Source organism: Lissotriton vulgaris, chromosome 6 (genome assembly GCF_964263255.1).
Source record: "Lissotriton vulgaris chromosome 6, aLisVul1.2, whole genome shotgun sequence".
Classification (NCBI taxonomy): domain Eukaryota; kingdom Metazoa; phylum Chordata; class Amphibia; order Caudata; family Salamandridae; genus Lissotriton; species Lissotriton vulgaris.
The window spans coordinates 1,901,403,449-1,901,426,503 of record NC_141694.1 but is presented as its reverse complement, the minus strand read 5'-3'; the positions used below and the strand labels follow the sequence as shown (position 1 = coordinate 1,901,426,503).

The window sequence follows — 23,055 nt, the reverse complement described above, 5'->3', positions numbered from 1 at the left end:
GTCGCTAATCGAGGTTTATCTCTGAGTAACGTATCAGGTCAAGAGACTCTACCAGAGCTTGTGTGCGGCTGTACTAGTGTGATATCGCAAAGCATTTTCACATCTCCAAAGTGCTCTTTGGTCACCTCAGAATGACAATAAATCGCAGGGTCTTCCCAAGTAGACGGCTTACAAAAGGATTTATTAGACCCTATTTTTAAACACTGGTGATTTGTAAGCATTTTCCCAAACATATTCTTGGAGAACTTTTCAGAACATTTAAGCTTCTCCTCCAGAAAATTCAGAAAAAAAGCAAAACAGAGTTAAAAATATTGCTGTGGCCAAAGCTTTCGAGGCTCAGCATGTAATGTGCGTGAAGATATTAAAGAAACACTTGTGTATAATTTTTAAATACAGCAGAATCAGTGGGGCCAAAGAAGAGGAATCCCTACAGAGTGCACACGTGAAAGCCCAGCTGACCCCACCAGGAGGGCACCTGACATGAATAAAAGATACCTGGGCAGTTATTTAAACTTACGTTAAACTGGAACACTTCTGAGTCCACGGGATCAGGGATTTTACGTCTTCTGCTTCCAATTTAAATTGTGAAATATTGAGATTCTGAATTGTAGCAGAGTTTTTAAAACAAAGCAGCAACACTTTCATGTCCATTGTGTCCATTTGTCGCCCAATGTGAATTTTATCGAAGGATTCAAGGGCTACCTTCGTAAACTCTTCATCCTGGATCTCATGCAAGCAGTACAACAAGTCCATCGGGTAATCACTGAGGTAATCACTGTTGTCTTTGATTTGTTCTTTAATCCAAGGCAATAAATTATATTTTGTTCCTGGCAGAATCTTCCATTCTAAGTGTTCCACCATTCGCTTCACTGCTTCTGTGTTTGCGAAGCCGAAGATGAGACGCACAGTAAGCAATAGGTGATTCTGGTCGCGTTTCATGTAGTCGCTCAATAAGCCGATCAGAGCTTGATCAGGATTCATTGCATGTTCCGTTGGTTCATCGTTATCCCCTAGTATATAGAACAAAGCTGCAAAGACCTCTTGAAAGATGGAGTGGGCGAAGCTGTAGATGTTGGGGTCACTGGTATCCTTGTGAAATAGTTCTTCACTTTGGAGGAGTGACTGAATATGCACAAGGGACAAGCCGTGTTTGTGGAGGTCTTCTTCCGTGAACTGTGTTTTGTTCTCGTAGAGTCCATCCTTGGCCAAGGTGCAAACTCTCTTCAGGGTATCTTGGGCAGGCTGCGTTGCTGCACTGTTCTGTTGCTTTATGAAACTGGATAGGAAAGAAATGAAGAGCAATGCCATTGTTCTTGGGGCATTTGTTAGATCTTCGCCTTTTTCCATCTGAAGCTTGAGGACTCTGCAGATGACCCAACACATCGTTGGGATAAAGCACATGCTATGAAGAGCAGGCCTTTCCTGAATAACTTGGAAGGCCTGGGCTCCCAATTCTGCACTTCCAAAAAACTTGTTGAAGTATTCCTTCCTGTCGTCTTCTGAAAATCCGACTATCTCTTCCAAACGTTGGATCTTCACACATTGCCTAAGTTTCTCCAAAGCTGCTGGACGTGTGGTAATTATTATGGACGACTTAGAGAGAAGTGTTCTTCTTAGTAAACTTTTCTGTGCACACTGCAGGGGTTTGTCATTGCCTGGGGGTGGAAATAAGGGATGCCTTAATTCATCAAAACCATCAACTAAGAAGAGTACTTTTCCTGGGTCTACCACTGAGCCAAGCTTGGCCTTAGGCATCTGCACATAACTCTGCAGGAGGAGGTCTGCAATGACTGGGTGTCCAGGAAGCTGGTCGATATCACGGCACTGAACATAAAGGACATAGTCGAACCTGTCCTGGAAAAGGTTCCCTGATGCCCAGTCAAGCATGATCTTCTGAGCAAGGACTGTCTTTCCAATCCCAGCAGCTCCCTGGATCACAATGACTCTCGCAGTATGTCCCTGTTTATCAGGGTTAAATAATTCTGGCACTGAGGAGTAGGAGTACATTGGGACCGGAGCCCTGACTTCCCGATGCTTCCTCCCAGAGGACATGCTCTCATGCATTCGCCCCGCCGGCTGGTTATGGCTCTTTACGAAGACCAGTTTTGGATATCTTTCCGTCAGATCAAAATGTTGACCAAAGCCAATCTTTTCAGCTTCTTGTAACTTTAATTTTTCAATTACACCATCCATATATTTCTTCCGCAGAAATTCTGCAAGGCAAACAAGAAATAATCACAAAACCCTCTTATCAAACTGCAATCAAGTGTCTTTGCTACCATCTGCAGCCCTTATTACAAATCCTGTGGTATTGCCTATTCGGGCACTACAGGAGTCATTGCCGGAATCAGGATTTCAAGATGTGAACATTTTTTGCTGACGAAGAAAATATTACTGAGTTAACCCCATTTTGAGTTGTGAAAATTTAAATAATTCAGTAATACAGCGCCCAATAAACACTGCACCTTGCAGTGTTAGTAATTAAAGATGTATTAACATACCAAAACACAGCCCCCGCAGAATGAGTTTACTAGAACTAACAAATCATAAGTCCTGCAATTACATGAAAATTAAATAGTATTAAAATGATTCACCAGATACCCTTTTGTTATTTTTCACAGTGAGCGGGCATGTACAGCTAAGCCAGGCTCTGACAGGACCAGCAGAGCTATTAATTTATCTTGTAACTAGTAACTACTAATAACTAGTCTACACTGACCAGGCAGGCACAGATGAGTCAGGCTCTGGGGGGACCAGTAGGACTATTTCTTCATCTTTCAGCTAGTAACTACAAGTAACTAGTCTGCAGTGACCGGGCACGCAGTGCTAAGCCAGGCCCAGGCGGCACCAACAAGAATATTAATTCATCTTGTAACTACTTGTAACTAGTCTACATTGAGCTGGTATGCCTAGCTAAGCCGGGCTCTGGTGGGGCCAAGTCAAGGTAACTTTATTTGGTTCAAATGGGCCATAAAAGTTTAACATAGATACAAAATACCTAAAGTTATCATGTCCAATGTATACAATAATATAACTCATGACTTTAAAACTCAAAATTTAAAAAAAAAATGTTAAACTACTTAAAAACACCATTTTCATTTACAATTTATACCGTTTCCTTATTGCAAGTGCAGGTCTGATATAATTTAGTACAGCAGTGAAATAACAACAGTGGGCAAAGAGCATAAGAAATTAAAACCCTCCTGATAGGTACAAGGGCAAATTTCTCTTAAAATTGGGGTAAGGAACCGTGCCCTTGGCTCTTTTAAAAGTGTGCAAAATAGCATAAAGTGCAAGGTGTTTTGTTATGCTAGATTGTTGCAAGGACAAGGGATAAGGTTCTTGCACCATCCAGCTTTTTTAGGAAAGGCCACAAGAAAGTGCAATGTGCAAAGACGAAATCTAGTCATGAGAAATCGGAACTGTGCATTAGTAGTAAAAGACGAGTAAACTGGTTTTGGAAAGGGGACCGATATAAATGATATTGCAATCCTGGTTGCCGGCGACAATTGTTTGACTCAGCAAAATGTGCTTCTTTTATAATCATTTTCATGTTTATGTGGATACTAGCAGGGTTATCATAATAATGCCCCAAACCCATTTTGTTACATTTTTCTTTGACAAAGCGGGCCATGGAATAGCAAGGGCATTATCAAAGGTCAAGCAATCCTTGATAGTTTCCCTTTGAGTCCTCCGACAGCCCCATTCTAGCCCAAAGGACCAATGGGGCGATGTTCATTCGGTCCCCTATAAAATCCAGCCCTACCGTAGAGTGACAAAAGGCTGTAGGAGCACTTTTTTGGATCCTTAGCAATCTTTTTATGAACATGTTTTCCAAAGTTTATAATTGAGTGCTTTTATGGTGTCCCCACACTCCTTCTCCGTAGGTTGCGACAGACAAGCATTTTGATTTGTATAAAGTGATTAATTCCACTGCCGGCTTGTGGCCCGACTTACAAGTGAAGCGGAATAGACCCTCTACTACGCGGCTAGTATGCTGAACCTTTGCTGTAACAAGATGGTCCCAATTCAGGTTATTATTAAAAACGTTCCCCGAATATGTAAAATTGGACGCAGTGTCAATGGTCTTGCCCTTTACGGTAAATCTTCTTGTTTTAGTCTGACTCGGGCCACACACCATGATATAAGATTTGGTCACATTTACTTTTAGGTCCAATGCTAGCATACAATCAGTAAATACATTCAAAGATTTCAGGAGGCTTTTGACGGTTAAGGCCATTAAAACTGTGTTGTCCGCGTATGACAACAAAGGGACGGAGGGCCTTAAATTCTAGGGAAGTCAAATGCCTGCTCTATTAGAGATGACTCTAGGGCATTTGTGTACAGAAGGAAAAGAAAAGGAGCCAGGATGCACCCCTGGTGAACTCCCTCTGTAGAAACAATAGGCCAAGTCTTCTCTCCCCCAGGACCAGATCCCATAGCGACGGTAGTGGGCGCATGCAGCCTGCGCAGGCGGGTGATAAGAGATTCCGCAAAGCCCAGTTTCTCCTGATTTACTGTATCAAAGGCACTGGACAAGCCCATGAAGGCAAGGTGGATTGACCCCTTCCTTACCCTCATGTACGTGCCCATTATTAATGACAAATTGAGGCACTGTTCGTTCGTCCCCATACCCCTCACGAAACCATATTGTGTTTGGGACATAAGCCTAGAGGTATCTGCCCAGGTCTCGCGGCCCGCTAGAATGACCCTCCCCAACACCTTGGCGGGGGGAGGGGTCGATTAGGGAACTGGGTCTATAACAGGCCGGGTCGTCCTTGTTTCCCTTTTTGGACACAGGTACCACTATGGCAACTTTCCAAAATAAGGGGTTGGGGCCAGTTATTGCTGCTCTGAAGACACTTGTCAGGAGGGGTGCTCAGAGTTGAGGATTGCTTTTAAACAGATCTAAAAGTACCCCATCAGGACCGGGGGCTTTCATGCAAATCCCCTTCGCAAGGGCATCCTCAACCTCACTCACGGTCAGAGAGGAGCTCAGTTGGTATGCAGTAATTAGGTCTATTGGGACGTCTAAGCATGGCTCCTGAGATGTAATGCCGTTTGGGTTAATTATGCTTGATAAATGAATTTTCCAAGCTTTCCCTGGGATCATTGAGACCATGCCCCTTGCATCCTTCAAAAATAGGGGGCGGTTTATTATCTCCCAAAAACTCTTAAGAGTCTTTAAGTGCACTTGCTCTCTCCAGATCTTCCCAGGCTAACCTTCTCAGTTCTTCTTTCCTCTGGTTGATTGTACTTTTATAAGCTTGCCTCACATTTTTAATTAAGGTTTTGTCTCGAGGGATCACATGCAGTGCCTTCTTAAGGTGCTTTTGGGACCTTGAACACTCTGCATTAAACCATTTTGTCTCCTGTGCTTCCCTTCTTCCTATTGACTTTGTCAAGCTTTTGGATACGTCCCAAGAGATTAGTTGTAAACCCTGTATAACCATATCTGGGGGAGAATCTTGATCTAAGCATTTCAGAATGGAACTCAAGTTAGCTTTAACAATATTCTCCTCGAATTGGGAGAGATTTATTTTGGTCCATTTCAATCTCACCCCTTGATTTAGGTTATACTGGAGGGGACGACCATCACCTTTCTCCTCCTGAGCTGTTACACGTAGGGAGACAGTAAGGGGATTATGGTTGCTGCCAATATTAGGCTCCACCTCAAAGCTATTATCAAAAAAAAGCAAATTTCCTAGATATTAACATAAAGTCAATAACACTTTCCCTTCCTCTGACCATATAAGTAAGGTACTGTATTTGGGGGTTGCGAACCAGGGTATCAACAAAAAGCAAATCATTTACATTAATAATGGCATTTACAGCTTCACCATTTGGTGTATGTGTAAAATGCGTCAGCCGGTGACCCTCAGTGTCCAATAGCCCGCACACTCGGTGTGGGCTGTGCCGACATAAAGGACAATTAAAACCCCCACCCAGTAAATACACAAGGGCTGCCACTACCCCGCAATCTTATCAATTTATTCATTGAGAGTGACAATGATATCACTGAGTAGGTGAAATATGTTGTAATACCAATTAATCAATAATTTCCTGGCCTGTAACAGGTTGAAAATCAAAATAAGTTGATACCAAGGAGAGTCAATAATGGTCTCTGCCTTAATAGACCCGTATTTGACAGAAATCAGTGTTGCCAGCCCTCCTCTTGCCCTCCCTGCTTGCGCAGCAATTGCATGGACATGAAAAGAACAATAACCATCTAACTCAATATTCTCCCTATGCCATCGTTCCTGAACACAAATGATATCAAAGACCTTGACATACTCTAACCAAACCTTGTACTCTAAATTCGAGCGAATACCTGCAATGTTCCAGGAAAGAATTCTGAGAGTGCGGGTTTTATGGCTCCTTGTCATTGTATCCTACAGGCTATTAATAGTGGCAAGCCCAGCAGGCGTGAACTCCAAGTCATTCCCCACTGCTCCAGAATTGAGTAGAATAGGTGGGTCAGTCTCTGTCTCTATTTCACACGTGGTAATGTGAGTGATAGTTGTTTTATGTGAAGAATGATCCAAGGCATTTTTGACTAACCCATTCCCTGTTAATCCCGCCACTACTAGGGTCTCTCCCTAGTAACCCACCTATTGGTATTATCTTATCTGAACTACTTAGGTCAAAGGGGAGTCAATCTATATCTGTTAGGCCAGAGAGTACCTCGAAGCGATTAGGATGAAGCCATGTGGAAGGCTGGCGAAGGGGGTATCTATTCAAAAATCGCTGCCGGGGCTATTGGCTCTTAGAAGTCCGTTGGTGGCAAGAATAGAAAAAACCCAAGGGGGGCTATATCTGCTCCGAAGAGGAGTCTTTAAGATGACACAGAGCGAGGTTAGCGCAAGTTCTATCGTTAAAATTCAACACCAGACAATCGCCTTCTCTGCTTTTGGGTGTTTTTCCCAGCCAACTCGCCCGCCTTGCCATAATGATATGTTTATGCCAATTTATCTGGGACTGGATTTTATTTGTGCACCAATGGGCAGAGGTATTAATAAGGTTGGGAACTTTCATTGTGCCCTGGTGAGAGATAAGAGACCCCTGTCAAAACCATGGTACAAGGTGTGTACTCCGGGGGTAGGTTTCGAATGGTATTTATCACCCTGTCTGCTTGGCAGACCAGGAGCACAACCAGTTATGGGCCTTTTCCTTTTCAATAGGCTCACCCCGCTATGCCTATCAGATCTTAAAAAATTGGTAGCCCCTCGTTCACCATTAAGGGTCCCCTTAAGGCCGGGTGCCGTAACTAACAGCACTGCTGAATGGTCAATGCAGTTATCCATGTCCGGGGGAAATTCTGGTGGTTTGATCGCATTGCGTGTAACTATTGGCCCATTTATTATGGTCCTCCCACCCTCGTAGTGCTAAGAAAAGCATTATCTCCTCTTTCTCCAGTACCATTAGCTACAGCACACCCTCCTCTTTGCTTACTTTGCGCGGGTGAGTTCCCTGAGATCAACAATAGTTGACCAAGCTGCTCCTCTATACGGCCCAGGCGGGACAAAATAAGCTCCAACAAATCTGACACTATTTTACCAATTTGGTCTATCACTGTGTCCATTTCAGTCTGAGACCTGATGAACCCTCCTTTCCCACGGGGTCTCCAACAGTTCCTGGGGGGTTTCGCTGAGTTCTCTTGACCCTTGGCAGTGGCCCACTGCACGCTGGACAGTCCCAGTCGGGTCAGTGCACTTACTTTTTCCCCCAGCCATACTCTGGTCCCCGCAGTTGTACATATTGCGGCTTCCACACCCTTTGGTGCGGCGCTCCACCTGAGACGCCCTGGCTCAAGATGATAATGGTAGGTGAAAGTGGAGGTGGGGGTTGTGCCAAAGAGTCAGAGGGCGTAGCAGGTGTTGTTATGATGGGAACCTCCGTGGGAGTGACAGGATGAACAGTCTGTGTAGTCAGTGTAACAGATGGGTGTAGTGGAGCTGATGAAAGTCTACATTCTGCGAGTTCAATTTCCTTATTAATAACCCCCATGGCTTTCTGTAGGAAGCCATCTAAAGTAGAGTCTGTACTTTTGGCAGCAGGCGAGAGTTTCCTCCTCCTCATGACCAAGAAATACTTGAATGCACGGAAAGACAAAATTTAAAAAAAGAGGGAGAGATTATTTCTTTAAACGTGCCATCACACCACCTTACTAGAATTCTTTCTGGTGCGTCAACCGATGGAGCCAAAAGGGGGGCCCGGCCCGGCCTCTTCCGGCTGGGGACGGGCGCAGATGGGCCCGCCCTTGGCCTGGGCTTCACCCGGGCACGGGCACACCTGCGTGGCCCACGCTGCGGAAGCCCTGGCCAGTGTTAGAGCGCCTCCTGGCGCAGAACGTGACGTGGCCGGCGTGCGCGCTGCTTGGTGGTGCTGGGAGTTGCGGTCTCCACCCCCCTCTCTCTTCAGCCGGTAATTCTGGGCAACAGCAGGCAGCAGGTATCAAAAGAAACAGGGTGGGACCAGCAAGACTATTACTTCATCTTGTAACTAGTAACTACTAGTAACAAGTCTATAGTGACCGAACACACACAGCTAAGCCAGGCTATGGCAGGACCAGCAGGACTATTAGTTCATCTTGTAACTAGTAACTAGTCTGCACTGGGCGGGTACGCACAGCTAAGCTAGGCTGTGACGGGACCAGCAAGACTATCACTTCATGTAACTAGTAACTAGTAGTAACTAGTCTACAGTGAAAGGGCACACACAACTAAGTTAGGCTCTGGCAGATCCAGCAGGACTATTACTTTATCTTGTAAATAGTCACTACTAGTAAGTAGTCTACAATGAGCAGGCATGCACAGCTATGCAAGGCTCTGGCGCGACCTGCAAGACTATTACTTCTTCTTGTAACTAGTAGTAACCAGTCTACATGGAGCGGGTACGTATAGCTTAGCCAGGCTCTGGCAAGACCAGCAGGACAACTTCATCTTTCAACTAGTAAGCACTGGGACATTCCAGAAGCGGAATGCTCCCTCTTGTTTGAGGTGGGGTTATGGCGATGTTAGCCAACACTGGCCCACAGGAGCTAGAGCAAAGAAATTTTCATCATAGCTGTAGCGTCTTCTGCAGCCTGGATACCCACCAATGACTACGCCACACACGGAGCTTAATATAACACATCTTTATTCAACTGCGTGTAACTGCGAACTCCACATTCAAACACAAGCTTTCATTGCGTTCCATTCTGACACCTAGGTCACAGCTCTACGGAGTCCATAAAACTCGCCAGACACTACAATAGCCACTGACCATGTAAATCATTATCAATGAGAATCACAGAAACTGATTCACATATGCTTGTAAGAGCAATTATAAGGTACTAATGTAGAACTACTTCCTGTACTCATAAATACCTTTGCGAATCATACACACAATGCCTGAATGTATTTAGTAGGTTATCTTTTTAATCTGACTTCACCTGGTCCTCTCAGAAGAGCTTTGAAACTCCTTCCCTTTAAGTCATGTCCCCGGTCCTTTTAGACGGGTCCCCAGGAGCTATGAGCTTTGAAACTCCTTCCCTTCAAGTCATGTTCCTGGTCCTCTTAGACGGGTCCCCAGGAGCTATGAGCTTTGAAACTCCTTCCCTTCAAGTCATGTTCCCGGTCCTCTTAGACAGGTCCCCAGGAGCTATGAGCTTTGAATCTCCTTCCCTTCAAGTCATGTCCCCGGTCCTTTTAGACGGGTCCCCAGGAGCTATGAGCTTTGAAACTCCTTCCCTTTAAGTCATGTCCCCGGTCCTCTTAGACGGGTCCCCAGGAGCTATGAGCTTTGAAACTCCTTCCCTTTAAATCATGTCCCCGGTCCTTTTAGACAGGTCCCCAGGAGCTATGAGCTTTGACACTCCTTCCCTTTAAGTCATGTCCCCGGTCCTCTTAGACGGGTCCCCAGGAGCTATGAGCTTTGAAACTCATTCCCTTTAAGTCATGTCCCCGGTCCTCTTAGACGGGTCCCCAGGAGTTATGAGCTTTGAAACTCCTTCCCTTTAAGTCATGTCCCCGGTCCTTTTAGACAGGTCCCCAGGAGCTATGAGCTTTGACACTCAATCCTTAAAAAAGGCATGAACTTTCTTCTTTTATCTCAACATGAGATGTTCAATGTGCGTCCCTTCAGCCCAGTGCATGTCTGTATTTGTGAAATAACACCGCAGCAAGTGACTTCTTCCGGTTTTGGTCCCAGATACCGTACTATCTCTTCAATCTATAGGGGTTAAGGGGGAAGGTGATAGGTAAGGCTGCCCCCACACTCACACAATACTTAATCAACTGAAGCCTCACCTATTCGAAAGCGCATCCAAATATGTGACCAAGAGCCGGGGTCTGATATCTGATTATCACTGTAAATCCATATGGTCAAGGTGCGTAGTTATTCAATGTAAAAACACACAGGTCCACATTCAACACAACCAAAAAGGTGTGGAAAATAGAGAGAGTACGTCACGGTAGTAACACCCGAGGGGGTTCCCGGCTGACAATTACCGGTATACCCACTTCTCATCACTGGCCACTCTCTCTATGTGAAAAGACAGAGGTGCACAAGAACAAATAATTGTGCATACATGAGAATAGTGGTGAAAAAGACAGTGACAAACATATAAACACTGATGTGAAATGTTGTGTACATATACAAACCCCTAACCAGACAGAAAAATAAGGCAGGGTTTTGCTGGCTATTCGTTTTTATTCTATTTCTGCAAAACCTGCCAGTTAAAAATGGTTAGTTGTATACAATAATTATTATATCCTCAAGCCGACATGTTTCATCGCTCCAATTTTCAGCGATTTCATCAGGGCATTCGAGGGGTTATCTATTCTCAGTCTTCTCAATGGAAACAGGACCCCAAGGGTGCTAAGTCTGCACGTACCGGCACCCCTCTGTGGAACTCCGTGTCATCGTCGTCGGAAGCGCCGGAGGGACTCAGCAACAGTGGCTGCGACAACTTCTAGCCATTATTGGACATGTGATCACATGACACGAAGGTAAGGTAAGTAACTTGTTTATCTGAAAGAAACAGTTAGTTATAGATTCCTTACCTTAAAATAGATACCCCAGCAATACCAACCCCAGATGTGGGTCTGCGAACCAAAATCACACCAGAAAGTGCTAGAGAACAGAAGGCCAAAGAAGCCGTCTCCCCGGACTTGGCTGTCCAGACAGCAGTGTTTCATAAACGTGTGCAGCGATGCCCACGTGGCAGACTCACAGATGTCATTCAGAGGGACTCCTCGTCCCAAAGCAGTAGTGGCAGCCATCGCCCTGATGGAATGGGCGCGTAGCCCCATTGGAGCCTCCTTTTTAGCCAGAGAATAACAGGCCTTAATACACAAAACGACCCATCTAGAGATGTTAATGTTAATGTTATTAGTATTTGTGTAGCGCCACTGTCACCCGGAGGTGTCGTGGCGCGGTGTGAAGGCCTACATAGGATTGAAAGGTGTGGGAGATGATGGCAAGATCAGTTAGTAAACAGCCATGTTATCAGTTCCTTCCTGAAGGCCAGAAGATTGGTCATGCTTTGCAGATATAATGGCAGAGCATTCCATGCTCGGGCCGCAATCCCCATAAAGCTTCTTCCTCCCCAAGTGGCTTTTTTTTACCCATGGGACAGTTATGAATCTTGCCTCTGAAGACCACCGTGTTTTATGAGGAGTATACCCGCAAAATGTTTGTTTTAAAAATTCTGGTCCAGATCCCTGAAGGGCTTTAAACACCAGACAGAGGGACTTAAATTGAGTGCGCTTCCTAACCAGGAGCCAGTGAAGTTTTTAAGTTTTGGCTGAGATTGAGTCGAACTTTGGCGAGCCTGTAAGGAGTCTGGCTGCTGCGTTCTGCAGTATTTGAAGTTTGTTAAAAGATTCTTCCTGGATTTTGAGATATAGATTATTGCAGTAGTCTAATCTGGATATTATTAATGCAGTGACAACTGTTTGTTGCGCATCTTTGGGTAGTAGTAGCATAATTTTTTTGCAAGATCTGAGGATGTACGCGGTTGATGAGGCCACTGTATTCACCTGGTCTCTGAAACTCAGTTTGTCATCTATCCAAACTCCCAAATTCTTCCCTTTCCTTATAGGAGTGGGGAGTGGACCTGACGCCTCCAGAAATTGGGTTTGTTGCTGAATAGCACGACCTCCGTTTTGCTAGAGTTGAGTTTCAAGCAGTTTTGTGCATCCAACTACCCACTGTGTGCATGCAGTCCTGAAGTCCCGATGCCGTTTCCTGGAACGGTTTAGGTTGAATGGACACCACAATTTGGGTGTCATCCACATAGGACGTTAAGGGAAAGCCAAAGGACTACATTAGGGGTGCCAATGAGGAAACATATATATTAAAAAGTGTTGGGCTCAATGACGACCCCTGCGGCACACTGCAAGGAAGGGAGAAAGATTCTGCTTCAAATTGTTCTAAGACCACTGTTTGCATTCTATCGGAAAGGAAGAGATGGTCCATTTGTGTACGGCCCAAACTTTCTTGGCACCCACATAGTCAAAAAAGAGCTGGTCATCCACCAGGAACTGTTTTGTGTGATCCAAATAAAAGGTGAATCGTTTTTATCCACACTATGTGTGGGAGGGTTGCCACTATAGGTGTGGCAGGGTATACTCAGACATGAGTCCCTTTCTCACTGCACCATCAGGATTCAAGCAAGCCGGGCCGAAGACGGCTGAAATGCCAGAAACCGGTCCCCGGTAGCTTGTCTCCTTTCTGGTGAAGAATTGGCTTGGTAGTTTAGTCTGCCCTGTTCCCATGATGCACTGGGCCAGGGACAGACTGATTTGCATATAGCAAGGTTCTGAGCTGGGATGGTGCAGTGAGATAAATAACGGTGATGGATCAAGCCCTGACCTTTGGACTGGGTAAGAGTGGTCTGCTTAATTCAGACACTCTGTTCATCACCACCCCCTTTTCTGAATCGTTTTTGGCCACTATAGGTGTGGCAGGGTATACTCAGACATGAGTCCCTTTCTCACTGCACCATCAGGATTCAAGCAAGCCGGGCCGAAGACGGCTGAAATGCCAGAAACCGGTCCCTGGTAGCTTGTCTCCTTTCTGGTGAAGAATTGGCTTGGTAGTTTAGTCTGCCCTGTTCCCATGATGCACTGGGCCAGGGACAGACTGATTTGCATATAGCCAGGTTCTGAGCTGGGATGGTGCAGTGAGATAAATAACGGCGATGGATCAAGCCCTGACCTTTGGACTGGGTAAAAGTGGTCTGCTTAATTCAGACACTCTGTTCATCACCACCCCCTTTTCTGAACCAAATAAAAGGTGAGCACACATTTTGGGTCCAGATGGTGGAGCCTCTCTTCCTCTTTCGAAGGATGCAGAGGTGGAAAGAAGGTGAGAAAAGTGATGGTCAGTCCGATATAAAAGGAGGTGACCACTTTTGGAAGAAAGGATGGGCGAGGTCTTAGGACAACCTTGTCCAGATGTACAGCCAGAAAAGGAGCCTTGGCTGAAAGAGCCTGGAGCTCACTCGCTCGTCTGGCAGAAGTGATGGCTACCAGGAATGCAGTTTTGAGAGTCCAGAGACATAGAGGACAGTTGTGAAGTGGCTCAAAGGGAGCGCACATTAAATAAGTCAAGACTAGATTCAAGTCCCACTGAGGCATCACAAAGGGAATAGGAGGAAAAAGCGATGTCTTTTCAGAAAAGATTTACAACTGGGGATTTGAAGAGAGAAGGCTGATCAGGAAGCCTGAGAAAGGCAGAAATGGACGAAAGATAGCCCTTGATAGTGCCAAGAGCAGAGCCCTGCTGGGCCAAAGAAAGGAGAAACAAGAGGACCTCTGAAAGAGAGGCAGAAAGGGGATCCACAGCCTTTGCTGTGCACCATGCCACAAACTTATTCCATCTGCAGGCGTATACCGTCTTAGTAAAGGCACGCCTGGCTGAAAGATTACTTCACAGACTTTGGGAGGCAAGTCAAATGACATCAACTGCCGCTGCTCAATCCTCACGCAAGGAGGTGGAGGCTGGACAGGTTTGGTTGGAGGACCGTCCCCTGTTGCTGCGACAGAAGATCCTCCCAAAGAGGCAGCCTGATCGGTGGATCGAAGGCCATGTTGAGCAGCTCGAGATACCAGACTCTTCGTGCACCACCTCCAAGTGAAGACGCCTATTGTGATCCATCATGCACCTGCGGCTGAGTTCGTTCGCCCTGGCGTTTAGTGAACCTGCCAGGTGTTGAACAACCAGGGATATGCCCTGATGTTCAGCCATGTCCAGAGGCGGAGGGCTTCCTGTCATAGGGTCCATGACCCCATCCGCCTTGTTTGTTGCAGTACCACATGGCAGTGGTGTTGTCCGTGAACACCTGCACTACTCTTCCCCGGACAGAGGTAAGGAATGCCTTTAGCACAAGACGGATCGCCCGAGCTCCAAAAGGTTGATGTGGAGCGAAAACTCCGCCGGAGACTAGAGGCCTCTGATCTCTGCCTCTCCCATGTGGCCACCCCATCCCAGAAGTGATGCGTCTGTCACAACTGGGAGTTCGGGTTGGGGAAGGGAGAAGGATCTGCCGTTGACCCAATCCTGGTTTGTGAGCCACCACTGCAATTGCCGTGCAATACCCTCTGAGATCTGGACGTAATCGGACAGATTCCCCTGATGCTGCACCCACTGGAACTTCAGGTCCCATTGCAGAGCCCGCATATGTCACCCGGCATGATCGACCAGCAGGATACAGGAGGCCATGAGGCCCAGCAACCCCAGGGTCAACCTGACCAAAACCCGGGTTAGAGGCTGAAAGATCAGAATCTTAGCCCGAATATCCCAGACTCGCTGTTCGGGAGGATAAACGCAAAACTGCGTCATGTCCTGAAGTTCTTGGATAAAGAGGAGCTTCTGAGAGGGAATCAATTGCGACTTCGGAACGTTGATGGAGAACCCCAGCAAATACAGGAGGTCGGCCGTAGTCTGGAGGTGGGAGACGACGGCCTGGGCGAGCCTGCCTTCAACAACCATTCGTCGAGATAGGGGAAGACTGGAACCCCTGATCGGAGCAGATGAGCTGCGACCACCTTCATCACTTTCGTGAACACCCGAGGGGCACTGGTAAGGCCAAATGGGAGCACGGTAAACTGAAAGTGCTCTTGGCATACCGTGAACCACAGGTAACGTTGGTGGGCCGCAGGACGGGAATGTGAAAATAAGCGTCCTGCAAATCCAATGCTACCAACCAGTCTCCAGGGTCGAGGGCAGACAAGACCTGAGTGAGAGTCAATAGTTTGAGCTTCTCCTTCCGGAGGAAGTGGTTGACGTTCCTGAGATCCAAGATAGGACGTAGGCCTTTTTCCTTCCTGGGCACCAGAAAGTAGTGGGAATAGCAACAACGACCTACTTCTGGGACAGGAACCGTGGAGCCTCTCTTCCTCTTTCAAAGGATGCAGAGGTGGAAAGAAGGTGGGCAAAGTGATGGTCAGTCCGATGTAAAAGGTGACCACTTTTGGAAGAAAGGATGGGCGAGGTCCTAGGAAAAGGAGCCTTGGATGAAAGAGCCTGGAGCTCACTCACTCGTCTGGCAGGGCAGTTTGTTGGCCCTGGAAGGTCGAACTAGGAGGGTTTGGAGGCTGATGCAGAGGGGGCTGTGATGGAATGGCCCGCTCACAGGCCCCCAGTACCATGCCGGTGGTTTTCACGTCGTCAGCCGCACTGGGGCTGAACAGCCTGCGTCGGCCTGTGGCTCTGGGCGGGACATAGTGGGCTAACCCTTCTGTAGCCACAAAAGGGGCGAAAGGCAGACTGCACAGTCGGGTGGTGGAGAGGCCCAAGGACCTGCCCGTTACTCGAGAGTCCTTGAAGCGCTCTTGCGTGTTGTCTGCCTTGTCTCACAGCGGATTGAAAACTTAGCTGCATCTCACCCCTCGGCAACAGCATGGGAGAGCACAGCCCGGGTCTCCTCCAGGCACTGAGGCAGCACTTGCTCCACAGTATCCCACACATAGTGGAAATAACGGCCCAACAGACATGCAGTGTCTACAGACCACAGTCCTAAGCTGAAGACAAAAACATCATCTTCCCAAGTTGATCCAGCTTCTTGGATTCCTTATCGGGGGGCTGTAGGGAAGGCGCCCTTGGATGTAGAGGCCTGGACCACCTAGCTCTCGGGGTAGGGTGTTGGGACAGGAAAATGGGGTTGCCCAGGGCCGGGCGGTGGTGTTGGGCAACCATCCAATACACAGGAGCCCCTGTAATGGGACGGATCCAAGTGCCCAAAAGGATGTCAATAAAGGCCTCAATGAATGGCAGCAGGGACTCCGAAGAGCCAGCTGCCGGCTGAAGCACCTCTGTCAGGAGGTTAGTCCTGACTGCCACCATAGGAAGCTCGAGGTGAAGAGCCTCGGCCGCCCTATGCAACACCACTGCGTATGAGGCTCCCTCCACCGTAGCCACGGTAGGAGACAACATGCCTAGGTCTGGGAAAGCATCCTGACCACTGACATCCCCCAGGTCCTCTCTCCAGTCCTGGTCATAATTAATCTGAGCAGATAAAGAGTCCTCAGACCCCTCCCAGTCTTCCTCGCCCAAATTGGCTGAACATGGCCAGAGTGGAATACGGGCATGATCGACCAGCAGGATACAGGAGGCCATGAGGCCCAGCAACCCCAGGGTCAACCTGACCAAAACCCGGGTTAGAGGCTGAAAGATCAGAATCTTAGCCCGAATATCCCAGACTCGCTGTTCGGGAGGATAAACGCAAAACTGCGTCATGTCCTGAAGTTCTCGGATAAAGAGGAGCTTCTGAGAGGGAATCAATTGCGACTTCGGAACGTTGATGGAGAACCCCAGCAAATACAGGAGGTCGGCCGTAGTCTGGAGGTGGGAGACGACGGCCTGGGCGAGCCTGCCTTCAACAACCATTCGTCGAGATAGGGGAAGACTGGAACCCCTGATCGGAGCAGATGAGCTGCGACCACCTTCATCACTTTCGTGAACACCCGAGGGGCACTGGTAAGGCCAAATGGGAGCACGGTAAACTGAAAGTGCTCTTGGCATACCGTGAACCACAGGTAACGTTGGTGGGCCGCAGGACGGGAATGTGAAAATAAGCGTCCTGCAAATCCAATGCTACCAACCAGTCTCCAGGGTCGAGGGCAGACAAGACCTGAGTGAGAGTCAATAGTTTGAGCTTCTCCTTCCGGAGGAAGTGGTTGACGTTCCTGAGATCCAAGATAGGACGTAGGCCTTTTTCCTTCCTGGGCACCAGAAAGTAGTGGGAATAGCAACAACGACCTACTTCTGGGACAGGAACCGTGGAGCCTCTCTTCCTCTTTCAAAGGATGCAGAGGTGGAAAGAAGGTGGGCAAAGTGATGGTCAGTCCGATGTAAAAGGTGACCACTTTTGGAAGAAAGGATGGGCGAGGTCTTAGGAAAAGGAGCCTTGGATGAAAGAGCCTGGAGCTCACTCACTCGTCTGGCAGGGCAGTTTGTTGGCCCTGGAAGGTCGAACTAGGAGGGTTTGGAGGCTGATGCAGAGGGGGCTGTGATGGAATGGCCCGCTCACAGGCCCCCAGTACCATGCCGGTGGTTTTCACGTCGTCAGCCGCACTGGGGCTGAACAGCCTGCGTCGGCCTGTGGCTCTGGGCGGGACATAGTGGGTTAACCCTTCTGTAGCCACAAAAGGGGCGAAAGGCAGACTGCACAGTCGGGTGGTGGAGAGGCCCAAGGACCTGCCCGTTACTCGAGAGTCCTTGAAGCGCTCTTGCGTGTTGTCTGCCTTGTCTCACAGCGGATTGAAAACTTAGCTGCATCTCACCCCTCGGCAACAGCATGGGAGAGCACAGCCCGGGTCTCCTCCAGGCACTGAGGCAGCACTTGCTCCACAGTATCCCACACATAGTGGAAATAACGGCCCAACAGACATGCAGTGTCTACAGACCACAGTCCTAAGCTGAAGACAAAAACATCATCTTCCCAAGTTGATCCAGCTTCTTGGATTCCTTATCGGGGGGCTGTAGGGAAGGCGCCCTTGGATGTAGAGGCCTGGACCACCTAGCTCTCGGGGTAGGGTGTTGGGACAGGAAAATGGGGTTGCCCAGGGCCGGGCGGTGGTGTTGGGCAACCATCCAATACACAGGAGCCCCTGTAATGGGACGGATCCAAGTGCCCAAAAGGATGTCAATAAAGGCCTCAATGAATGGCAGCAGGGACTCCGAAGAGCCAGCTGCCGGCTGAAGCACCTCTGTCAGGAGGTTAGTCCTGACTGCCACCATAGGAAGCTCGAGGTGAAGAGCCTCGGCCGCCCTATGCAACACCACTGCGTATGAGGCTCCCTCCACCGTAGCCACGGTAGGAGACAACATGCCTAGGTCTGGGAAAGCATCCTGACCACTGACATCCCCCAGGTCCTCTCTCCAGTCCTGGTCATAATTAATCTGAGCAGATAAAGAGTCCTCAGACCCCTCCCAGTCTTCCTCGCCCAAATTGGCTGAACATGGCCAGAGTGGAATACGGGCACAAAATTACCCATCAGCGTTAGATCTGGTGTTGGTCGATGCCGGTCGGCTCCATCATCCACATCGGGATGGAAGCCGGGGTCGACGTCGGCTGGAGGGCCAGCCGATGCCGGCTGCGGACGTGGTGGGCTGGTGGAAGCGGGGCCGGTGGAGGTATCAGAAGGTCGACCGGTGCCGCTCTGGATCCAGGCCTGCATCCAAGGGGGCCCTGGGGAGCAGAGGCCTAGGCCGGAGCTGCTGGCGTCGAAGGCCTAGGGCCCCCAATCCAGTCTGCAGGGCCCAAAGGTGCACAGGCGGAGTCAGGATGCCCGAAGATGGCGTGCACCGCTTCGTAAAATTGATGAAGCTGGGCAGGGGGTAATCCTGGTCCCGGGAAGGGAGGGAAGGTGGGAGTCGACCCTGAAGGCTCCGCACAAAGAGCCGCCTGAGTGGCACCACCCACACCCTTCGTCACGTCGGCCGACGGACGAGGGGAAGTCGGAGAGCGAAGATGCTTCTTTGACTTCTCCTTACTGTGCTTCGACTTACCCGACCCAGAGTGCGAAGACTTCAATGATGATGGCTCCGCGATCAGTCCTGCCACCTCCCTCACAACTGGGACCTTGAGCGACATGGAGCCAACTGCCGGGCTTCGAGGAGATATCAGGAACGCTCCCGCAAAGACTTCAGGGCCATGGTGCGGCAGAAAGAGCACGACTTGGGGTCGTGGTCGCTCTCCAGGCAGTAGAGGCACACGCAGCATTAGTCGGTTACAGGAACCGCAGACCTTGAAGCCGGGCATCCCTTGTGCACCAGGAGTCATGAAGGACTCGAAAAGAAGTCGACAAAAAGTCAGTCAAAAATTGACTGGGAGTACCACTCTCTCCAGATCTGCGCTGGCTGGTGCGAAAAAAGAAAGAACTGACATAAGCGTGCGAGGGCGGCGTCTAAGTAGTCTCTGTGACGTCCTCCCGGCGACCACGACGCCAACGATGGACGCGGAGTCGACCGACGCCACCTACCGACGTGCAGGGGTACTGCTGACGAAAACGTTCCGGATCCAGTCTGACGCCTGGGGAATATTCTAAGGTAAGGAATCTATAACTAACTGCTTCTTTCAGATAGCTGAGGTAGCTGTCACTTCGCCTCAGCGAGCTCGAAGTACACTTAGTTCTTGAGATTCTCGGGACAGGTGTCAGTACCTGACAAATCATCGAGCTCGCAGTAGCATTTAGTCATTACGGTTCGAGGGACAACAGTCAGTACTTGTCACAAGGTTTGTTATTTAGCCTGAGGTTCTCCTGCAGAATCAACCTATGAAAATGATCAGCTTTAGATGGACAGGTGTTGTCTCCAGAACATTGAGGCAGGAACCTCAATGGAGCTAAATGCCATGGACACAATATCGAAGGACAAAATGTTAGAAGTAAAGTATAGATATATATACATCTATATATATACAGAGTGAAGTAGTGTGGCTCACTGGTTAGAGGCGGCAGACCCGAGAGCAGAGGACGGCCCGGGACCAGGGTTTGATTCCCGGCGCGGCAGGTTTCTGGACCAGGGTCAGCGGACTCGATAATTCTCTCGCCTCGGTGCCCACTCTGATCAGCGATCACACTCGGCAACTCTGGGCATTAGCTTGCCTCATCTTCACTAACGGCCCCACCAGACCGCCGGGGATGCCTGGTCTCACCCTGGAGATACCCATTAAGGGACCATCTCTCAGGGAAGCCAGGAAGGGTTTCGCAGCGGTCGAAGCGCCTTGGGACCCTCCGGGTAAGTAGTGCGCTAGATAAATGCCTATACATACACATAGGTAGTTATAGTTAAGACCTAATTTCCATTGGAATAGTGTTTTGTATTTTGCTAATAACTATGGCGCTGTTTGACAAATCTTCACAAAATGTTCACAACTAGTTTGCCACTCACATCAGCTGCTGTCTGGAAAGCTTTGGGGGTGATTCGTCAAGAGGGGCCCAAGGAAAAGGGGGGTTTCAGAACGCTTTGTCCCCATGCGATTTCCCGTAGTGATTTTAGACACGACTACAGCCCGAACCGCTGAACAGAATTACACCAAATTAGGCAGAAAACTAGATCTTGGACCAGAAAGGGTGCTTTTTGTATTTTGGTGCAAATCTGTTCAGTGGTGTTTTGGAGTTATTTAACAAAAAGGATTTATATAGATCTAAGGATGCAGATCCAGCACAGATCCACTGTTGTGAATCCGCGGATCCATGCGCCAACAGCAATGCCATGATTGGCTGGCCACAACCTGACATGAAAGTTGCGACCGCCATTTTCTATATCGGGACTCGGTCCCAAGGGGAAAAAATAAGAGATGAAATTGAATGAAGGTGTCAGGGTAGAGGTACCCTTACCCCATGGGTCTGATAGAGTGGTCTTCAAGGAACCCCTTATGAAAAAGACAAAATTCAGAGCTGCTCCCCCATGTAAATATGCATTGGATCCATAGATCTAGTGTCCAATCAATAAAACACATACACCCACTCTCAGACCCACCTATACACTCACTCACACCCCCACACAACCACTCATACCTACTCACACATGCAAACACCCACTACACACCCACGCAGCCACTCACACACCCACAAAGTCAATCACATACCCACTCACAGGCCCACACAACCACTCACATACCCATATACCTACTCACACCAACTCACAGACCCACAAAACTACTCTCACATACCCACTTACATACCCATACAGTCACTCACACATCCATTCACACATCCACTCACATACCCACTCACACACCCACTCACATACCCACTCACATACCCACACAGCCATTCACTCACAGACCCCCACAGACACTCACACCCCCATACAGCGACTCACAAGCACACCCACACACTCACAAGCACACCCAATCACAGACCTACAAAACAACTCACAGACCCACACAATCAATCACATACTCACTCACAGACCCATACAACCACTCACATACCCATACAGCCACCAACACACCCACTCACAGACCCACAAATCAGCCAGGGCCGGTGGCCAAACCCCTTCTGTCGTGCACAGCATGGGGTTGGCTGTATGCAGGGAGTAGGCTATTGGTATGGTAATTAAATATTACTTTACTTTTTTTTTTAAACTAGAAATTTGCTGAAAAAAGCAAAGGTTACAGGGGCATTAAAAAATAGAATTAAAAGAAGCTTCGGAGTTCATCAAAAAAGCAAAGGTTACAGGGACAGTATAGTTACGTTTAGATTTACCAAGCACAAAACCAGAGAAATTCAGCAGTTATAGTTAGTTATCACACGTAACTATAGCTCATGCCCTCGCCATGCACTACTAATCACCACACATATTACATAACTCCTCACACCTTCTATGACTTCATTGATAATGTCACTGCGACATTTGGTTTTATTATTAATGATAAATTAATAAAATTAAATTAATGATTTGGTATTATTATTAATGATAAAATTGTGCATGGCGGGTACACGAGTTATAGTTACCTTAGGACACGAGTTATAGTTACCTTAGGGCATGAGTTATAGTTACTTGAGATAATTCTAACTGCAGAATTTCTATGGTTTTGTGTATGTAATATCTGAACTTAAGTGTAACGTCCCTGTAACCTTTGGTTTCTTTGTGTATTTCTAAGGTTTTTAAATTCAATTTTCTAATTATAACATCCCTGTAACCTTTGGTTTTTTTGTGAATATATATATATTTTTTTCAGAGTGCGCAGATGTGGAGCTAAGAATATTGAATCTATTCTTCCTCTAGATGCGCTTAACTTTTGATATTTTCATCCTCAACATTCTGTCCACAGCATTAGTAAGTAAAGTAAAGTATGAAGTCTTATATAGCGCACGACTTACCCTGGGGCATCTCGGCGCTTGCTTAGGGAACCCGTCCTGGTATTCCCCTGTGAGATAGCCCTGGCAGGGTATCCACAAGGTGAAAGCCAGGCATCCCACCGCGAGGGGCCGTTGTGGAGATTAAGCAAGCTATTGCCCAGAGTCGCAGAGTGTGAACCCGTGAGCTGAGAAGGCACCGGAGCGAGAATTAACGAGTCCGCGGAATTTTGAGCCCAAGACCCGCCGAGGCGGGGAATTGAACCCTGGTCCCGGACCGAACTCAAGCTCCAGGTCTGCCGCCTCTAACCCCTGAGCCACACTTCTCCACACTTCTCCACTCCAGCATTACTATACCATATAATTCTTATCCTCGACATTCCATAGTACCATCAGATAGGTACTCTTTCTATCTCGTCATTTACATAATTGCGCGGGTCATCACTATAGTGCAGTAACATCCAAGTGGCCTTTATAATCTCCTGTGTCACTTGATGTCTATGTCTGTGACGATTCAATGGTTTACCATTGAAATCGGGTGTTTGGAGCAGGGAGGCCGTATCACATTTGCCAGGTGGTCGTACCAAAAGACCCTTCTCAGGAGGTTACCCCCTGAACATCGCGCCTGCCGACAAGATATTTATTTTTCCAATTGTATGTAACCAAGTGATTCATTACTGAATCTGTTTTTATCCGAAAAAGAACGGTGGCTCCAACACAGACCAACCAAGTCAGGTTCCTTAAAATTTACAAAGGA

General features: G+C 48.0%; 1 protein-coding gene across 3 annotated transcripts in view; it reads right to left on the bottom strand.

The window, feature by feature from the left end:
* The window catches only part of LOC147709847 (NACHT, LRR and PYD domains-containing protein 12-like), a 275,583-nt gene that overhangs the window by 183,498 nt on the left and 69,030 nt on the right, over positions 1-23,055 (bottom strand). For all 3 annotated transcript variants that reach the window (XM_086928309.1, XM_086928307.1, XM_086928308.1), the window contains exon 4: positions 518-2,213. In XM_086928309.1, coding sequence (XP_086784435.1) covers positions 518-2,213 — 1,696 coding nt within the window. The remainder of the gene's footprint in view (positions 1-517; positions 2,214-23,055) is intronic.